Source organism: Emys orbicularis, chromosome 1 (genome assembly GCF_028017835.1).
Source record: "Emys orbicularis isolate rEmyOrb1 chromosome 1, rEmyOrb1.hap1, whole genome shotgun sequence".
Lineage (NCBI taxonomy): Eukaryota > Metazoa > Chordata > Testudines > Emydidae > Emys > Emys orbicularis.
This window is the reverse complement of record NC_088683.1, coordinates 332004019-332022917: the sequence shown is the minus strand read 5'-3', so window position 1 is coordinate 332022917 and position 18899 is coordinate 332004019. Positions and strand designations below refer to the sequence as shown.

Below are 18899 nucleotides of genomic sequence, written 5' to 3'. Positions count from 1 at the left end.
GGGGGGAGGGCCACCTGAACTGCTGCTCGGCAGGTGCCGAGCCACATTCCTTACAGGGAATTTAGGGGAGCTGATGCCGGTCCCCCTGGTTCTAATCCCCACAAGGAGGGGCTACTCTTCCAGAGAATCTTGCAAGCAGTGGACAAAGCAGGTAGCTGCCAAACGACGTTATAAGGGAGCATGTTCCCTAATTGATCAGCAACGTAACAACAAAACAATGTTAACCGGGATGACTTTAAGTGAGGAGTTACTGTATATAAGCTTGCAAATAGAGTAGATCCAATGGGCCAGATCCTCAGCTGGCATAAATCAGCATAGATCCATTGGAATCAACAGCTGATGATCTGGCCCACCAAGTTCAACATGAGCACTTGTATTTAAAATTAAGCACATGGATGAGTCTTTGCTGGATTGGGGCCTTGGTCATTTGGCCTTGTGTGGTTCTTTTTACACAGCAAGATGGAAAAGAAGCTTAAAACAGGGAAACTTAATTTAAGACCACAGAAATTGAGATGGGGTCACATGACGATTAAAACTTTTTTTTTTTTTAATTAGCTAAATTCAAGATGGCAGTGTTACTTTCACCAATAGGATCATAGATGATAAACTGTCCACATGGGTATAGTTTAGCCCTTTTTATTTTTGCATATTGCAGTTTTTGTTCACCCTATATAGACAGAATTGATGTGTCAATGAATGTTTCTTGAAATGTTTAGTACCTGTGGTATGTCACAAGTCCTACAAAGCAATGAATCATAAATAAAAGTTGGGCTAAACAGGCAGCCATTGGCGCTGATATGTAGAAAACAGAATCAATATATGGATGGGCTAACAAGTCCAGCATATATTTTAACATTTGGATTCTTTGTGCTATGCATTAAGGTTGACAGCTGACAGCATGCCATATGTTAAACTAATTTTATCACAAGCAATTATTTTTCATTCTCAAAATGTAATGTAAATATATTCCCAAAGCTATGACTGTATGACTTTAAAATAACGTGGGGGACAACGTAGGTGAGACAATAATCATTGGATAAAAGATATTACCTCACTCACCTTGTCTCTTTCATATCCTGGGACCAACATGGCCACAACAACACTGCAAAGAACTTTAAAATAATGTAGCATGATAAAGAGCATTTTCCGTACTGGAAAAATATTTTTTTAATTGTTAACTAACTTCATTGTGTACCTAGCTGAAGTTTAAATACATAAATAAATTAAAAATGTAAATTGGTAGAGGGCCAGTTTATTTGTAGATTGTTCTAAAGTAGTGAAAATTGTTTTCTTGCTCTTTATTATAACTTTACATTGCAAAAGATCAGTTATTTTGAAAAATGCATTTAATCTGATTTTTGGAATCTAGTCATGCTGTAAAAGTCACATTTCAAATAAGTTTGATTTGTCGCTGGACATCACATGCCTTTTTATGTTCCTTTCCTATCTAAGCTAATACATATTTGAAATTCTTACCAAGTAATAAAAATATTAGTCCAAATTATATATTTGAAAGTTTAGTAGCAAGTCAAATTTAAATTCTTACAATTATTCAATTCCTGTAACCGTGTCCCTTCCAGAGGAATTTGTACAATATAAATTCACTTGTTACTCTAGCTTTCATGTGCAAAAGCACATCATGAACTGAAAAAAGTTGCCGGTTCCTAATATTCACATATTTTTGCCATGAAAACACCACAGACCGTTAAAATTGAGGGAGTTTTAGCTTTATTTTTATTATTGCAAAGTTGACTAGCTCAGTTTTGCTAACTTGAGTAAAAGGCTTTCTGTGTGAACTTGTCATGTTGTCAGTTCTGTGCCATGGGAATTATGATCTGCTGGGCTGTTTTTTGCTGTCAGTTCTGGGGTTTAAACTTCCGTGGCTAGCAGCAGGACATTCTCAGTGGAGCAACCATGCCTCAGGAACCTGCTGTCATGGGACTCCATCAGAATCAGAATCTGGCATGCTTCAGAGCACAGTGTAAGACCCTTTTGTTAGCCAGACTTTTCATGGACTTTATAGTGAGATGGTACTAAAAGTACTTGCCAAAGGGGTTTTTAAAAGTTTGTATCCATTTTTTGCTGCTTTATGATTTTATGAATAAGGCCAGATTCTTTTTTCCTTTCACTGTAGAAATATCATGAAAGTCGTCTTGTCTTTGTGTTTACCAGACGATTAGAGAAGTGGAGTGAAGCTTCCTCAGCTCTAACTGCAAAGGCAGGAGTGCTGAGTCTTTACAAATATAAATAAATAATATAATATTCTCCATCGTTTTCCCCAGTCATTTGAGCTGAATAGGTGTTAACAAAGACAAACCAATGCTATAGGGTTAAATAGTATAGCTCAAGATGACCTTAGGGACACTCCCGAGAAAGAAGCAGCAGTATTTGGACACTGCCATGATTGGGGTGGGGGGAAGGGGAGGCAAGAGCCTGTGAAAAAAGTCAGAGCCCTCCTTCCTCCTCTCCCCTCCCCACCACGTGTCATGGGGTCTGGATACTGGGATGATCATGCTGTCAATGACCGAGAAAGAGGGGAGTCAGAAAGGCTTGGGAGGGAAGACTTCTCCACACAATGCGCAGTCATCCTGTGGAACTCGTTGCTAGTGAATGTTGTGAAGGTCAAAAGTATAACAGAGTTCAAAAAAGAATTAGATAAGTTCGTGGAGAATAGGTCCATCAATGACTCTTAGCAAAGATGGTCATGGACACAACCCCATGCTCTGGGTGTCCCTAAATCTTTGACTGCCAGAAGCTGGGACTGGATGACAGAGGATGGCTCACTCGATGATTGCCTGTTCTGTTCATTCCTTCTGAAACACCTGGCATTGGTCACTATCAGAGGACAAGATACTGGGCTGGATGAACCATTTGACTGACCCAGTATGGCTGTTCTCTTATTCCTGTGAGAGAATTCAGTTTTGGCCATGTTTAAGTTTTAGCTGGTTGTGAGACATCCAGAAAGAGAGATCAGAGAGAGAAGCCAAGATTAAGGATTAGAGTGAGAGAGAGACCGGTCAGGAGTGAACAGATAGATTTAACAGTCAGTGGTGTAAGGATGGGAATTGAAGCCAGGTGAGTAGCAAAAATCACCCAGTGTATGCGTAAAAGAAAGAAAGAAATGAGCCATGGGTGGAGCCCTGTGGTATTCCATAAAGAATAGGAGGGAAGAAGAGGGCAGGGATGACCCACTAAGGAGATGCTGAGAGGTAGGAGTAGAACCTGGGGAAGCCAGAGCCATAAAATCCAAGGAAGAATAAGATTTCAAGGAGTGTCTTGATGGGTTAGTTGCTTTAATACTGTCCATTCAGAGTGGAGTTGGGGGCCTGAGACTTGGTTCTGAGGAGGTCATTGAGAGGCCTTGATGAGGGCAGTTTCAGTGAAGTGGAGAAGGGAGAAGCCGGATTGAAGGGCCAAATCAAGGGTGGAGTTTGAAAAGAGGAACTCAGGGAAGCATCTGTAGTTGGACTGTACAATAAGCTTAGAGGTAAAGGCAGGAGGGACACAGGTGGTAGCTGAAGAGGCTGGTGGGATCAAGGATTTTGAGGATGTGGAGAGACGATGCTTGTCTTATGAGAAGTACATGGCAGGAAAGGAGTAAAGGAAGTCATGAGGATTGGGGAAAGAGGGTTCCCTGGGTAAGTGATTAGAGAAAGAGAGCCGGGAAAAACCCTTGGTGTCAGTAAGGGCAAAGGAGGGTCCATTATGGCAACACAAATGCTCAATACATCACCTGGGAAAGTTGATTTAATTACATGGTGAATCACTTCTGGTGCCTGGAACATTTGTCTAATGATTTTATCTAAAACCATATATAACCAGGCAGTTGCTCATGGTGAGAATCTGACTTTGAAATTAGAAAATGCGACTGTATTTTTCCGTTATACTTTTGAAATTCTGAGATTTATGCCCCAAGTGCTAGAATAAAATAGAAATACCTTAGGCTGAAGCAACTCCTGCTAGCTTTAAAGGAAAACTATCCAGCTGAAAGGGCTAATATTCAAAGCATAAGGCTTCATCCTACAACTGTCTTCAAAGATGGATCATCTGTCCATGGTTTTGAAGTCAAGAAAGGTATTAATCTTTTCTTTCCCCAACATTTCTTTCACCGGGACGTGGGAGGGGGAGTTGTACAATATACTAGATAAATTTGCTTTTGAATAAAATATCCTTCTAACTACACTTCTACCAAATGAGTAATTAATTACTTCAAGCATGCAATATACGATTAATTTTTGTATATCTAGCAACATTCATCATGTTTGGTTTAAGGCTATCTTAATGTGAATTGTTAATGAAGTGAAAAATTTGCAGTGGGTTGAATAGGGCGGAAAAGAAGCAGCTGGATATCCTAAATATTCATTGCGCAGTTAAATTGAATTTCTAATATTTTTAATCCCTCAATCTTTTTAAATAAAAATGTGAGATAGAACAAAGTTTTGATTGGACTTGTCATTACATTCTGTTAATCTTTAATATGTAGAACTATTCATCTTTATGTTAGCTCTTAGGTAGGTCAAAGTGGAATAGAGCTTGGAATTGGGAGACGGGGAAATGGGATGAATAAATTATACTTGCTGTAAAATCATTAGCTGTATCATTTGTATTGTAGTCAGTCCTGTGGTCTGCCATGATCTGACAGCTGTGCTCATAGAGGTCACCATTTAGTGCTGCTTTTATGAATAGCTCTGTTTGCTATGTCAATGACAGGTGAAGTTGCCATTTCTTCCTCCTCCTTTAATACATTAAATCAGGATGCTGTGAGTGATTCTGTTGACCCACTAGATTTTGTACCGTTCTTGATTAGTCTGCAATATCTTTTCTTATGGTCTAACTTGCCTTCAAGCCACGCTGTTCCATCTAAAGATGTTCCTGTGATATTCTGGAGGAAAGAACTTAGTATGACTATGGTCAGAAAATCTCTTTAAAAATCAGTTTCACACATCACAGGTGAGTGCCATAACCACCTGGCTATAAGCTATTCTAGAGTGAGTCACCTGCAGTCTTTCCTGTTGGAGCTTTTCTTCTTTGTATAATCAATAATGGGATGCAGGAGACCCGGGTTCAAATCCCTGCTCCAAATAAGGCAGAGTGGGGAACTGAACCTGGATCTCCCACATCCCAGTTGCCCTCATTAACAAGCTATTTGCTATTCTCAGGTGGGTCTCTTTCTCTTTCTCTCTCTGGTAATGACCCAGAAATGCCATCCTGGACCTGAAAAAATCTTTCTGTTGAAAGTTTAACTGAAACTGACTGTTTCCCACAAAAAGTTTCAGTTTTGACAAATCAGCATTTTCTAGCACAAAACTGTTTTGTTGAAAACTTCCCAACCAGCTCAAGGGGGAGAGAAAGGGAGAGGGGTCATAGGAAGTCATGACTCAGGGCCCAAGTAAGTAAGTGACTTGTAGTGAATTTACTGTGGAACATCCCTGTGTTGAGATGCTATTACCGCTGCATTAGTAAGGCCAATATTAAAATACTGACTCCCGTTCCTTTAAAAAAAGAAGTTGAAAAATTGGAAAGGATTCAAAAAAGAGGTACAACACTGATGTAAGGTCTGGAAAACATGCCTTTTAGTGAGAGACTAATTATCAGTGCATTAAGTCTATCCAAGAGAAGGTTAATAGGTGACTTAATTATGATTTAGAAATAGCTACTCGGGGAAAAGATTTCTGTTAGTAGAAAGCTATCTAATTTAGCAGACACAAAAAGATCCAGTGGTTGTAATCTGAAGCAAGATAAATTCAGACTAGAAATAAGGGGTGGGTTTGTTTTGTTTAATCGAGAAGGTAGTTAATCATTGGAACAATCTCTTTCTAGCTAGAAACAAGGTGGATTTTTCCATTAGTTGAAATCATTAAATCAAGATTGATGAATTTCTAAAAGATAAGCTCTAGCTCAACCCAAAGATATGGGCTTGATGAAGGAATCTTAGTGAAATTCTATGGCCTTTGTTATCAAGGAGGTCAAACTAGATGATCATAATGGGTCCTTCTGGCCTTAAGCATGTGAAACTGTTAAAGTGTACCTAAACAAGAGAGCCACACAATACCTGAATCAGCTGTAAGTGAAAGAGGGACATATGGTTTTATAATAAGATTAAAATATTAACTGACTTGGTGTCTCAATGGGAGATACAAGGAGCATCTGAAACAGATGGTACTGCACAGTTTAAAAATATGGAGAGGAGACCAAGATGTGAAGCCTGGTGTCAAACTAAGCAGATAAGGAGTAAATGTGTTTGAACGTCAGAGGTAGGATGGATCCATTTCATGGAAAAATTTTAAACACACTGGGCAGTAAGTTGTTGACATTTGTAGTTCATACCAAACGGGGTAGGAAAAACAGCCAATACCCAAGAAAGGGTAATATAATTCACAGTGATGTAAATAGACTGGAAGCATGGGCAGTATGTAGTGTCCTATCAACTTTCATTGCAAATACTTATTTCAAGTTTTATTTTCATAGGTCTCTGAAAAGGATGATGCTAATACTATAAGACTTAAAAATTCATTGTATAGTCCCCCCGACTATTTATTTACTATAGTACCTTCCTTCTGAGGAACTAGAAATTCTTTACAAACATGAATGAATGAATACTTGCAACACTCATTCTCCCCTCTTCAGATAGGGAAACTGGAATGGAGGTTGTGACTTACAAAGGGAAACTATTGGGTGTAGAACCCAGGTCTTCTGATTCCCATTTCAGTACTCTCATGGCCACTAAACGCAGCCTCCACGTTAGGCCAATAGTGGATAAAATTGTAAAATTTTTGAATAATTTATAAAGTGAAGGGAAACTTAGTAATGCAAGAAAAGAACAATTAAATGTAGAATGTTTGAGTAAGTTGTTCATGCAAAGTATGGAAGCCTCTGGAGGCCTTGGAGATTTATTTTTTAAATTAAAGCAAGTATTTTGGGGCTATAACCACCCTACCCAGGCTATTTGAATGAACTACTAAATACAGAATACAAAAGGAGAAACACAAAAAGTCTGGGTTGTTAAGAAACTTAGAGTGAATTTAATTGCACACAAAGTACTTAATAAACTAAACGAACAACAGCACCTACGGCAACAAGCAGAACAAGTAACCTAAGAAGTACGAAAAGTGAATTGGTTCAGGTATTGAGAAAGGCGAGATTGCGGGCACAGTCAGCATAGAGGTTAGAGCACTGTGGGATGCCCTGGGTTATCTCCACCATCAAATCCTCTGTAATACTTCCAGTATAATGGAGAGAAACATTTAACAGCTTGTTTTGTTCTGTGTTCTCCATTTTATTTTTTTCTTGTTCCGGACTATAATTCTACTTTAGGACAGACTCATCCTGTCTTTTGGTTTCAGTGCCATTACACTTATTATGAAATACAAGTAGATAAATCTTCTCTTTTTCTTCAATTATTTTTATAAATCTAGTTTTAGAACAGTTTTGATTTACATCAGTGTAATGGCCAGTAAAGAGAATAACACAACACAATATATTTTCATTATCATTGCTATATGCTGTAGCATTCTGACAGTAAGTTGGAAAGAAGCTGCACTGGGCTATATGGAAGGGACTGCAGTAATTAATCTTCATTAGAATTGTTGCCATCGCCCTGTAAATTAAAATTTATTATATGGAAGAAAGTTTGTGGCACAACATGTTTGATTAGCAAAATGCCAATACTTAAGGGATAAATTATTCTTAAATATTCTGAATTATTTTTTATGTGCAGATTCATTCATTATTAACTGAAAGTTTCTTTAGGAAAGTTGAACTGCCAAACATGCTGGAATTACACAGCAACTTGTTGGCTGCATTGTATTTACATGGGCAACATTTCAGTGTAGCACTGGTAAACGCAGCCTGCAAGAAATACTATAGCAAATGTAAATACGTACAATAGAGGCTTCTATCTGAGGCTCTCAAAGCATCATATAAACATCATTATTTAAGTAATGACAATGTGCTTGAAGCTGCACATGGCCTTTTATTTCAAACAGTCTCTCCTCGAAGCCCTTACAATCTAAAGAATACAGACTTTGAGTTGACAAGACATACTTGGAAGCCTGAAGGAGTTCATTGCTAGCAATTAAAAAAAAATCAAGTCATTTCTTGTGGCTATCACCCCATAACATCTTTGAGAAGTAAGTAGCAGTTTCCTCCATTTTATAGGTGGTTAAACTGAGATGCAGAACATTACTTGACAGACCCAAAATCACAACAGATCTAAACGTTTTTTAAATGTTGTTTTTTAAAAATCTTTCTTACATGAGAGCTGCAATATTGTTTAACTCCTCTCATTCTCTACTGGGCAGGCAGAATAAATGTAAGGTTCTTTGATTGCATGGGATATGGCTACACGTGTTTGTGTCATGTGTTTCTTCTCCCCCTCCCCTCCTCCCCCGGTCTCCTTTTTTCATTTTAATGAGTAGGCAGAGGTTGACATCTGCAGTGTCTATTCTTGTCCTTTTTTACAAGAACAGAACAGGTAGGCAGACATATGGATCACACACCTGCACTCTCAACACAACGAAGGCAAGACAGGCAGCAAGTTAGAAACTTTGTCATTCTCTTTATACTAAGTTAGAAAAAGGAAGAACATATTGTAATACTGATATTTTCCGGAGGGACCTGTGTTCTGGTGGTGTTTGGCTGTGCCACTGTAGTCATATTTTGAGCTGTCATTTTAATTGTAAATCCTGTTTATGGAAGGTTTATAATGTAGGCATTTTAATGTGCCTGCAATTTGTTGCACTTCCCCAAAAGTTAAGGTTGGGCTGAAAATCTGAGTCCAGATTTTGTTACTGCCAGTCCAGGTATGTCTGATTTGGAAATTCCTTATCCAAAGAGTCTAAAATACAACTGAGCCTCATATTTTTGCGCAGTGTTGGCACACGTGTGCACTGATTATTGGGAGTTACTTGGAGTAAACATTGTTTCTAATGAAGCAACTCTTGGAATTGCTGTATCATTGGGAAACACTTAATTCCCTAAATAACCTTTAAAGTAGTGTATGTGATCTACAGTACAGTGTGTGTGCCAAAGTGCACTAAAACTGAATAATGGCAAAATGTCAACTAAGTGTACACAAAAATCTTTGACTTATTCATTTTCCCAGATTGCTAACAATGTTTTCTAATAGTCTTCTTTCTGCAGTGACCACTATGCAGTGTTCCATGTTATCACAGGCAGGGCTGGTAACATTGCATGATCAGGTTGCCTGACGTTTCCCATTATAAGACCTCATTCTCAACTGCTTATAACTTTGATAAGTTTTAGCCATTTCGCCTGTGTTCCTCAGACTGAAGTATATTGGAAACTTTCAGCCAAAACAATTCAGGTGTTTCTGAGAACAAGGATGGGGGAAAATATATTGTGTGTCCCGTCCCGTGTAGTGAGGAGGAGAAAGCTGACTGATTCAAATGCAGCAGGACAAGAGCTAGACCTAAGGAGTCTGGAGAGTAGATTGGGACAAGGACCCTTGGATGGACATATGAGAAGACGGAGAGGCTGGCGTCGGGGGGAGGAGAACAAGACTGGGAGTTGGGGTAGGTGAGACGGGACTGGCTGGGCAAGGAGACTGGGAATAGGAGCTGAGGGAGTAGGTTGGGACTGGCTGGAAAAAGTGGTATACAGTCATGTTATTAAAGACTGTATCATAATACATACACACAAGGGGGCTGAATTAAGATTGCATGGTCAACCTTAATTCTGGTATTTCCTAACTTTTGATTGCTTGATCTTGCATCTTAATGTTGCTTTAACACATAGGGTTGGGTTGGTTGGTTTTTGACATGTAACTTGGAGTTTTTCCACCCAGAGTCTTAGTGTGTGGCGAGTCAGTATGTAAATGTACAGGCAGTAGAGGATCTGAGGATGGGAGAGTTTGGACAGAGCAGGGAGATGAAAATAGAAGGAAGTCTGGCAAAGTGTGATGGGCTGCAGATAAGTAAAAGGAAGAGTAAAGAGAGGTGTAAGTTGGATGAGCTCTACCCTCCTCTGAACACAGCAGTCAATACTATAGGTTCTCCAGATCTACACCTTTCCTGGGGTTGGGCTCACATAACATCAGCGAGCATAAAACTCTTCTGCCTAAGCTTTCTCTGCAAGCTTGTCTGTTCCTTGGGTTTCCCTGTAGGACTTCCGCTGTCCCACACCCTAGTTACCTATGTCTCAGGGACACTAACTCTGCTATCTCCTGGTTGCAGCTAACAAGATCCACCTACCAGCATGAGTCTTAGATTATAAACTCTTTTGGGAATGGACCATGTCTACCTTTGTTTATATAGCTCTATGTGGCCCTAGTACAACAGGAGCTGAGGCTTTTAAAAAGCCTTTGCTGAAGTTGCTGATGTCACTGGTGACTACCCATGTGTTTGGGTGTCAAGTAGCTGGGTCCTGGAGTCCCTGACGCTGACTCCCTGTTTGGCAGAGGAGAAGGGAAGGATGGACAGGCAAGACCATTTCCCTGGGGTCTGTAAGCTGGTCCAGGACTCTTCCAGAAGGAGCTGAGGCTTTTTAAAGGTTGGGAGAGGAGGGTGAGTATCTAAACTTGGGGTTTAGTAAGGAAATTATGCACATCATGAAATAGTTTTTCTAAAGTACAGTTGTAAGAGGACCATTTGAAGTCAATGTGGATACATAAAAAGCAGAAAAATTAGGTAAGGCTTGGGTTTTGCAGCTTTAAATCTTGCTGGAAAGGCTGTATTCATGTTTATTACTTTCCTTCCTGAACTTGTCTTTAATATTTGGAATTTATGTCATACATTAGTAGCAGCAGAGGAAAGAAATCTCAGTTAACGCCAGCATTCTGATCTTAATACTTCTCAAAGTGACTGGACATTGCATGGGGCACTGCACGCAATAATTATATACTTTGTGAGCTGCAATATCAATGCTCAGCTGTGAGGGAGGGGAAAGAAGTAAGGCGTGTATCATCCTTACCTTGAGTTTCCTGGTACGGTTCTTGCTTTGTCATCACTGAGTTAATGTACAGTTTGCATTTAATATTATTGGGTATTTTAACTGAGCTGGCCAAAAAATGCCAAATGTTGTTTCAGGAAAAAAAAATTAAGTTAAGTTTTTTTTATTTTATGAAAAACTGAAATCAAAAACCATTTTCAGTTTTTAAAAAATCATGTTTTAGTATTAAAAACCAAACGTTGTAACAGAAAATCATTTTCCAAAGCCGATTATTTTCAGGTTTTGGTTTTGGTATTTCATTGAAAAACTGGAACATTTCTACCAAAATGAAAATATTTCATGAAAACAATTTTTCTTAAAAATAAAAGTTTCAACAACATTTCAACCAACTCTAATTTTAACAATACTTTAAAAACAAATCCAGTTACATGTGTGCGTGTTGATGGGTTGGATCGCAAGTGTTTTAAAGCAATAGGGCCATCTGTGTTTATTAGCATTTTGAAATGGTGTGGGGCATATTGATCTGTTAGAACCCGATGGGTTCCCTGAGACCATTTTAGACTCGTGCATTTGTTCTTGGTGCCTCATGTAGAAACCCCATGTGCTGACTTTAATTAGGAAAAAAGTAAGGATTATCGTACCCAGTGGTTCACAATAAAAGCTGTGCTTTTGTCAGGAGCATCTGGGAAAACATGAAACACAAGAGCAATGTTTGTGTTTCTTGTATTGAGCTGAAATGTGCTTACATTTTGGAGGTACTTAATGTAATATTGTGCATGCAAATCTCTGAAGTAGACTGTGGTTGTTTGAAGCCATAGATGGTCCATGGAGGAAAAATTATGTGAGCTGCACAAAGCCATTTTATTTTCAAGTTCATCTTCTCCATATTTTCTGTGGTTTTTTAATCATTATTTCCAACCCTAATATTAAATGTGGTGCTGTTGCCCCCACTTCTCTGGAGACGGTGATGCACTCTCCTCCCGATTGCTCTGACTATAAATAATTGTTCTCAGTTGTTATAAAGAACACAGTTTCTGAGTCCCATTAGTATAAAATCCTGCCCAGGAAATGCCATTATAACTCACATTTAAAGCGGCTGAAAAATCCTGTTGCTGGATATCTCTGTTCCTCTCATGGCAAAGGCCTATGTAGTAGTTTCCAAGGATTTATTTTTAGGGAAAATGTTTTAAAAACATCGAATGGGCCTCAAATGAGATGGGCCCAAATCACCCCTTTAGCCACACTCTGGAATGTTGAGAAAGTTTGGATTCTGCTCTGGATGACAGTTCTAACATTGTGACCGTTGTCTAGGTCAACTGACGTATCATCAAATCAACTTTTCCAAGTTTTCTATCACTACAGAATGCAACAAGTATTGTATAACGCCAGTATTGATTTCTTGATATATTTTAATCAATTAACTACTAAATAGACAACAAAACATTCACTTCTATGTGAAAGGGATTCTAATTTAGACATTCAGAGTTCATTTAATTCCTCTTCTGAATAGTAATTTTATGTTTGCCTCTTATCTGGCCATAAATTTGCCTTGTTTAAAATGAATTGTTTGATTGCATGATGATATTGATTACCACAGTTGTTAAAAAGAGTAATTGATTTGTTTCTGCAGTGAGCTTGAGGAGAAGAACGGAACAAGGAAAAGAAGCAAGAGCAGCAATAAAGCAGCAGAAGAAATGCCACTGAGAAGGAAAAAGGCTAAACTTAGCGACGAGGACTCTTTTGTGCCATTAGATACAGGGCTTTCTCTGGCAGAGGATGAAGAGCTTGTACTACATCTGCTCAAGTCATAGATAATTATTTCCCCCCAGTTTTTTTCTTCTAGGTCATCTTTGCTCTTATGTCAGAAGTCGGCACAAAATCAATCTGGCATCAGGGCAGATGGGTATCTGCGGACATTGATAAATGAGTTTCATGAACAATGGACTTGCCTCAGATCAGATAGTAGGTTATTCTTTTCCATGGCATATATTCAGGATGGTTGGTTTGGGATTATAAAGATTTCCAAGACAATTTTCCAATCTAAGTCCCCTGATGACATTTTGTTAGTAGCACATTTATAATTGAAAAACTCCAGGTTTGAAGTATTTGTTGTATCTTTTTTGTAAAATGTAAGCTTGCTTCATAACAAAAGCTTAGTGTGCTCCAGTCTGAATTTTTCTTGATTTTTGGCAGGTTTGTAATCTCAAAATATAAAGAAAGTGGATTAAAACTATTAAAGAATAAATATTTTTCCAAGCTCAAATGGTGAACAGTAGATATGACTTATTAAATGAAATGCAGATTTGTTTTTACTGTATGTAATACACATTTATTTAAAAGCTCCTGAAGTTTTTGAAATAAATAATATGTATATCTCTTTAGCTTCCCCATGAAAACAATTAAACCTCTCCAGCCAGTTCGCATTTCCATTATACTTACAATTCTGTCAACTGTGTTGAAACAATCCAAAAAAAGAAAAAACAGAAAGAGAGAAAATTCTGCCAGGACCAGGGACAATGTACTTGTCTTCCTAGAGCCAAGACGTGAGATGTTATTCTAAGATTGGGTAGGCTTCTGAAGTTGATGGGCAAGGGTCCATTGGTGGTGGTTCATGTCTGAATTAATGACATTGAGTCTGGGATGTCTCACAGATGGTAGATCCAAGTTTCCTGACTGTAAGTGTACTGTAGAATGTACAAGCGGTCTTCTCTGAGATCCTTCCAGTTCCACGAAAGAAGGAAGACAGAAGGCAGAAGATTCTAGAAGTGAACAGCTGGCTAGGTAAGTGGTGTAGAGTGGAGGGTTTTGATTTTGTGGAACAATGATCCACCTTCTATGGGAAGAGGGGATCTATAGTTTGGATGGCTTCCACCTCAGTAGAAGAGGAACAAATCTCCTCGGGGACAGGCTGGCTAGATTAGTCAGGAGGGTGCTAAACTAATAGCAAAGGGGGAGGATAAAAAGAGGGAAGATATGAGCTCTCAGAACAAAGTTGAGATGTTGAAAACAAAATTAATCAAGGAACCAAAGGACATGAAGAGAAGAAATTCTTGAATTGCCTATACACCAATATTCGGAGCCTGGGTAACAAACAAGAGGAAGTGGAATTGCTCATTTACAAGCATAAATTTGATTTAGTTGGTATTACTGAAACCTGGTGGGATGAGCCCCATGTTTGGAATATTAAAGTTGATTTAGGAAGGATCAAGTGGGCAAAAGGGGCACTCTGTGTCAAAAATGGCATTGCCTGTTTCCGAGTCACTGGTAACTTGGAAGAAAATGTTCTTGAATGTTTATGGCTGAATGTCCACACAGGTATAAAGCACAAGGTGGTGTATGAGTTGATCTCTGCTATAGACCACAAAATCACACTAGGGAACAGGATGACTGCCTCCTTATGCACCTGTCTATAATGTATAGGAAGTAAAGCTGTGATATCATGGGGGGACTTCAGTTTGAGTGACACATGCTAGAGGTCTTGTGCTGCCAGTATTAAAACATCCTTAGAATTTCTAAACATTATAGATGACAGTTTTCCAACTCAAAAAGTGTTGCAGCCACCACGGGGGAGTTCTTCATTAGACCTCGTCTTAACAAATAAAGAGAAACCGAATACAGAACTGAAAGTTCATGGTAGTTTAGGTACAAATGATCATGACTTGATCACATTTATAATGTGCAAACCGAATAAAGTCCAGACCAGTAATATATATACATACTGTACTTGGTGTTTACAAAGACCGGTTTCACAAAGCCAAATCAGCTGGGAGGAAGAATTTAATCAGAAAACTGTGAATGACAATCGGGAACCATTTAAAGACACATTACTAGAGGCCCACCAAGCCACAATCAAGGGACAATTGTAATGATAGAATTATCAGTAATAATGCAGAAAAGGCAGAAGTGTTCAATAAATATTTTTGTTCTGTATTTGGAAAAAAATGAGACCTATAGATATTATAGTCTCCTCATGTGGTGATTCCATTCCACTAGTATCTCAGGAAGGATGTTAAACAGCAGCTACTAGAGTTAAATACTTTTAAATAAGCAGGTACAGATAACTTGCATCCAAGAATTTTAAAAGAGCTGGCTGAAGAGCTCTCTGGATTGTTAATATTGATTTTCAATAAGTCTTAGAGCACTGGGAAAGTTCCAGAAGACTTGAGGAGAGCTAATGTGCCAATTTTTAGAAAGGGTAAACAGGATAACCTGGGTAATTATAGGCCTGTCAGCCTGACTTCAATCCCAAGCAAGATAATAGAGTGCCCGATATGGGTCTCGGTTAATAAAGAATTAAAGGAGGGTAATATAATTAATGCCAATCAACATGTGTTTATGATAAATAGATCCTATAAAAAAAACTGGATGTATTTTTTTTTCCCCCGTTCCACCTGGTTGCAGTAAAAGACCTTTTCCTGCACCAGTGTGGAAATAAATAGTCTCCTCCTCTCTTCCAGCTACTGGTGGGGGGATGGTTCAGTGTCCCCATGCCAACCTGGTGTGAAGCTGCCGCAGCCAGTCGCTCTAGCTATATCCCTTAAAGGGGTCACACACCTTTTCCTACAAGCCAGACAACGTCTTCCACCACTTAATGTGCAGTGAGGTCATCTTGATCAGATTACAAGTTAGGTTGATAAAGATAATTGTGTTGACATAATTTACTTAAGGCTATTGTAAGGCATTTCACTTGGTACCACGTGACATTTAATTAAAAAACTAGAACAATATAAAGTTAATGTGGCATACATTCAGTGGATTAAAAACTGGCTTACTGATAAATCTCAAAATTTAAATGTAAAATGGGAATTATCATCAAGCAGGTTTGTTTCCAGTGGGTCCCACAACTATCAGTTCTTGGTCCTACCCTATTTAATGTTTTTATCAATAACCTGGAAGAAAACAAAAATCATCACTGATGAAGTTTGTAGATGATACAAAAATTGGGGGAATGGTAAATAATGAAGAGGACACTGATTCAGAGCAATCTGGATGGCTTGGTAAACTAGGTGCAAGCAAACTATGAGTTTTAATATGGCTAATTGTAATTGTATACATCTGGGAACAAAGAGTGTAGGCCATACTACAGGATGGGGACTGTGTCCTGGGAAGCAGTGACTCTAAAAACTGATTTGGGGATCATAGTGGATAATCAGCTGAACATGAGCTTCCAGTATGATGCTGTGGCCAGAAGAGTTAGTGTGATCCTGGGATGCATAAACAGAGGAATCTCGAGTAGGAGTAGAGAGGTTATTGTATCTCTATATTTACTTCTGTATTGCTATTGCTGCTGGAATTCTGTGTCCAGTTCTGGTACCCACAATTCAGGAAGGCTGGAGAGGGTTCAAAGAAGAGCCACCAGAATGATTAAAGGATTAGAAAACATGCCTTCTACTTATAGACTCATGGAGCTCAATCTATTTCTCTTAACAAAGAAGGTTATGGGGTGACCTGATTACAGTCTATAAGTATCTGCATGAGGAACAAATATTTAATTATGGACTCTTCAATCTAGCAGAGAAAGGTATGACATGATTCAATGGCTGGAAGTTGAAGCTAGACAAATTCAGACTGAAAATGAGGCATACATTCTTAAAGGTGAGAACAGTTAATCATTGGAACAATTTATCAAGAGCTGTTGTGGATCCTCCATCACTGACCATTTTAAAATCAAGATTGGATGCTTCTCTAAAAGATAAGTGCTAGAAATTATTTTGGGGAAGTCCTATGGCCTTTGTTATACAGGAGGTCAGACTAGATGATCACTAAATGATGGTCCCTCCTGGCCTTGGAATCTATGCATAAAATAACATTAAATCTAATTCTGCCAGACCACTTTATCAATTGAAACGATGTATCTTGGGGCTTACTTTCTCATCCCAGATAAGCTAGTGCATGTTATTGCCTTGTAAAATTAACTACAAAGATGCAAACTGTAGGGCAATGGCCACCTGAATATCTGAGACCAGAACCAAGCCTCTTTTTGTTATGACTAAACATAACATGGAGAAGTAGAGTATTTAGCTTTATTTTCCAGCATTTTTTTTTTTTTTTGAAGTTACAACTTGCTAAATACCATACTAAATTCGTACGTGAAGATTGTGGTGAAGGATGAGGAACTAATAGTGCTGGTCTCTGGCAGACTGTATGCATGCTTGCCTGTAAATGCTGCATCCTGATCAACAGCCACTGGGCTTTTGCAGTGCTATACCTTTCTTGGAAATTGCAAATGACCCAAACTGTGGTGGTTCTTCGGCTTGCATGTGCATAAATGGGGACTAGGAGGAAACTAAAACATTCATTTTTCAGTTCTGACCTAGGACAGCATACTCCCTTGGGTGTGTTTATAGAAAGGTGAGTTTACCTAACCCACTAGGCCATCAGCCCTCATTGTTCCTCACTTGTTTTTATATATATATATATATACACACACACACACACACACACTCTCTCTCTCTCTCTCTCTCTCTCTCTCTCTCTCTCTTAACCGGTTCAGTGGAATGTGGATTTAAAAATAAATTACGGCAGAAAGAAACGCTGTTCCCCATGCTAAAAGTTGTCAAACACCTCCAGCTTCAATGAATATACCTGGAGGAGAGCATGCCTTGTGCTACTTGGGGGGGCAGATGTCCTCCACCTTTCATAGTTGCTTATATGGCCCATGGCACGGTAGTATGTGAGCACCTCCCAAACATTAATGAATTTGTCTTCACTGGGTTGTCAAAGAAATTTAAATCCTCATTTTACAGATGGGGAACTGAGGTACACAGCAGTTAAGGGACTCACTGAAGGTTGCAGTAGAAGACTTTGACAAGCAGGAATTGAACCTAGGTCTTCCAAGTCTCAGATCAGTGCCTTAACCACAACACTCCTTCCTCTCTGCCCCTCCCCTGCACTAGCCTTGAAGTGATTCCTGCTCCTAACAGAGCTCCATGGCCCTTAGAAAGTGTGGTCAATCTGCCTAGGCCATCCTGCACAGCTGTGGTCTGCAGCATGCACTCAGGGGAATGGGTGGCTTTGCTCCTTTTTTGGAGCAGTAGCAAGTATGTTCCCAGGCAAGTGGCAGAGTGGCACAGCTCTACTCGGGTATTGGCAATACTGTGTCCTCCCACAGGGCTCAGACTCATAAGGACACATGTGTCTGCCTAGGGCAGAAGGCCAAAAAAAAAAAAAGTACTGTGGTACAGCACATTGAATTCTGAATACCAAAACCAGTGCAACATCTTAATATAGGGCGAGTGACTCTGTAGTTTCCCATATTTCTGAAATCATGTGATGAAATTTGGTATAAGGCACAAGAGAAAAACGTAAATTCCTCGTGGTTATTTGTCTGCATCACTAAGTTTGGCATGATAGATGTTTACCTCTCATGATTGCTACAGTAGGGGTGCTAGGCAGAGCTTAGTTGAACCTTGAACCCCAACTGGACTGCACATTTCTTGATCTAGCTGGTCCTTAGGGTTTCTCACTTCCAAGGGAACTAAATTCAAATTGACAGCAAATTTTAATAGACAAACCTGTCATCTTTCTGCCCACATTTCTTCTGCTCTCTCTAGATCGCCTTGTATTATTTATCTGTCCTCATTGGTGTTTGAAACTCATCTCAATTGGGTGAATTAATTGCTCTCAGAAGGACTGTTTTAGTTTTTCTTTTAGAAACGCTAATAAAATGTCAGGCCAGTTTGAATATATTCAGTCTAGTAAATTACAGAATTTGCTTTCACACAAAGCTTTGACTTGCCCAAAGTGAATATTTTTTTTAAAAAGTAAGGCTCTTGCCAAACTTTAAAGGTAAATGCTCGATGTTCACAACATGCAATTAAAAAAGCTTAATGCAGAAAACATTCTTATCAGGCTGAGTGACTGAATATATTGCCATGATTAAATTAGAGCGCGGCTGTAGAAAAGTTGCTGAATTCCATGCATACCTAGTGCATTGCCTATAATCTATCTTCGGCAAAGAGGCTATTCATCAGATTTAGTCTTCTAAAATG

The 18899-nt window shown here is 39.0% G+C and overlaps 1 protein-coding gene across 1 annotated transcript in view; it reads left to right on the top strand.

Annotated features, from left to right (window-relative positions):
• The window catches only part of DDX10 (DEAD-box helicase 10), a 346101-nt gene extending 332986 nt beyond the window's left edge, over positions 1-13115 (top strand). The window contains exon 18 of the mRNA XM_065414461.1: positions 12539-13115. Within this exon, the coding sequence (XP_065270533.1) occupies positions 12539-12719 (181 nt within the window). The 3' untranslated portion in view covers positions 12720-13115. The remainder of the gene's footprint in view (positions 1-12538) is intronic.
• The last annotated feature ends 5784 nt before the right edge of the window (positions 13116-18899 follow it).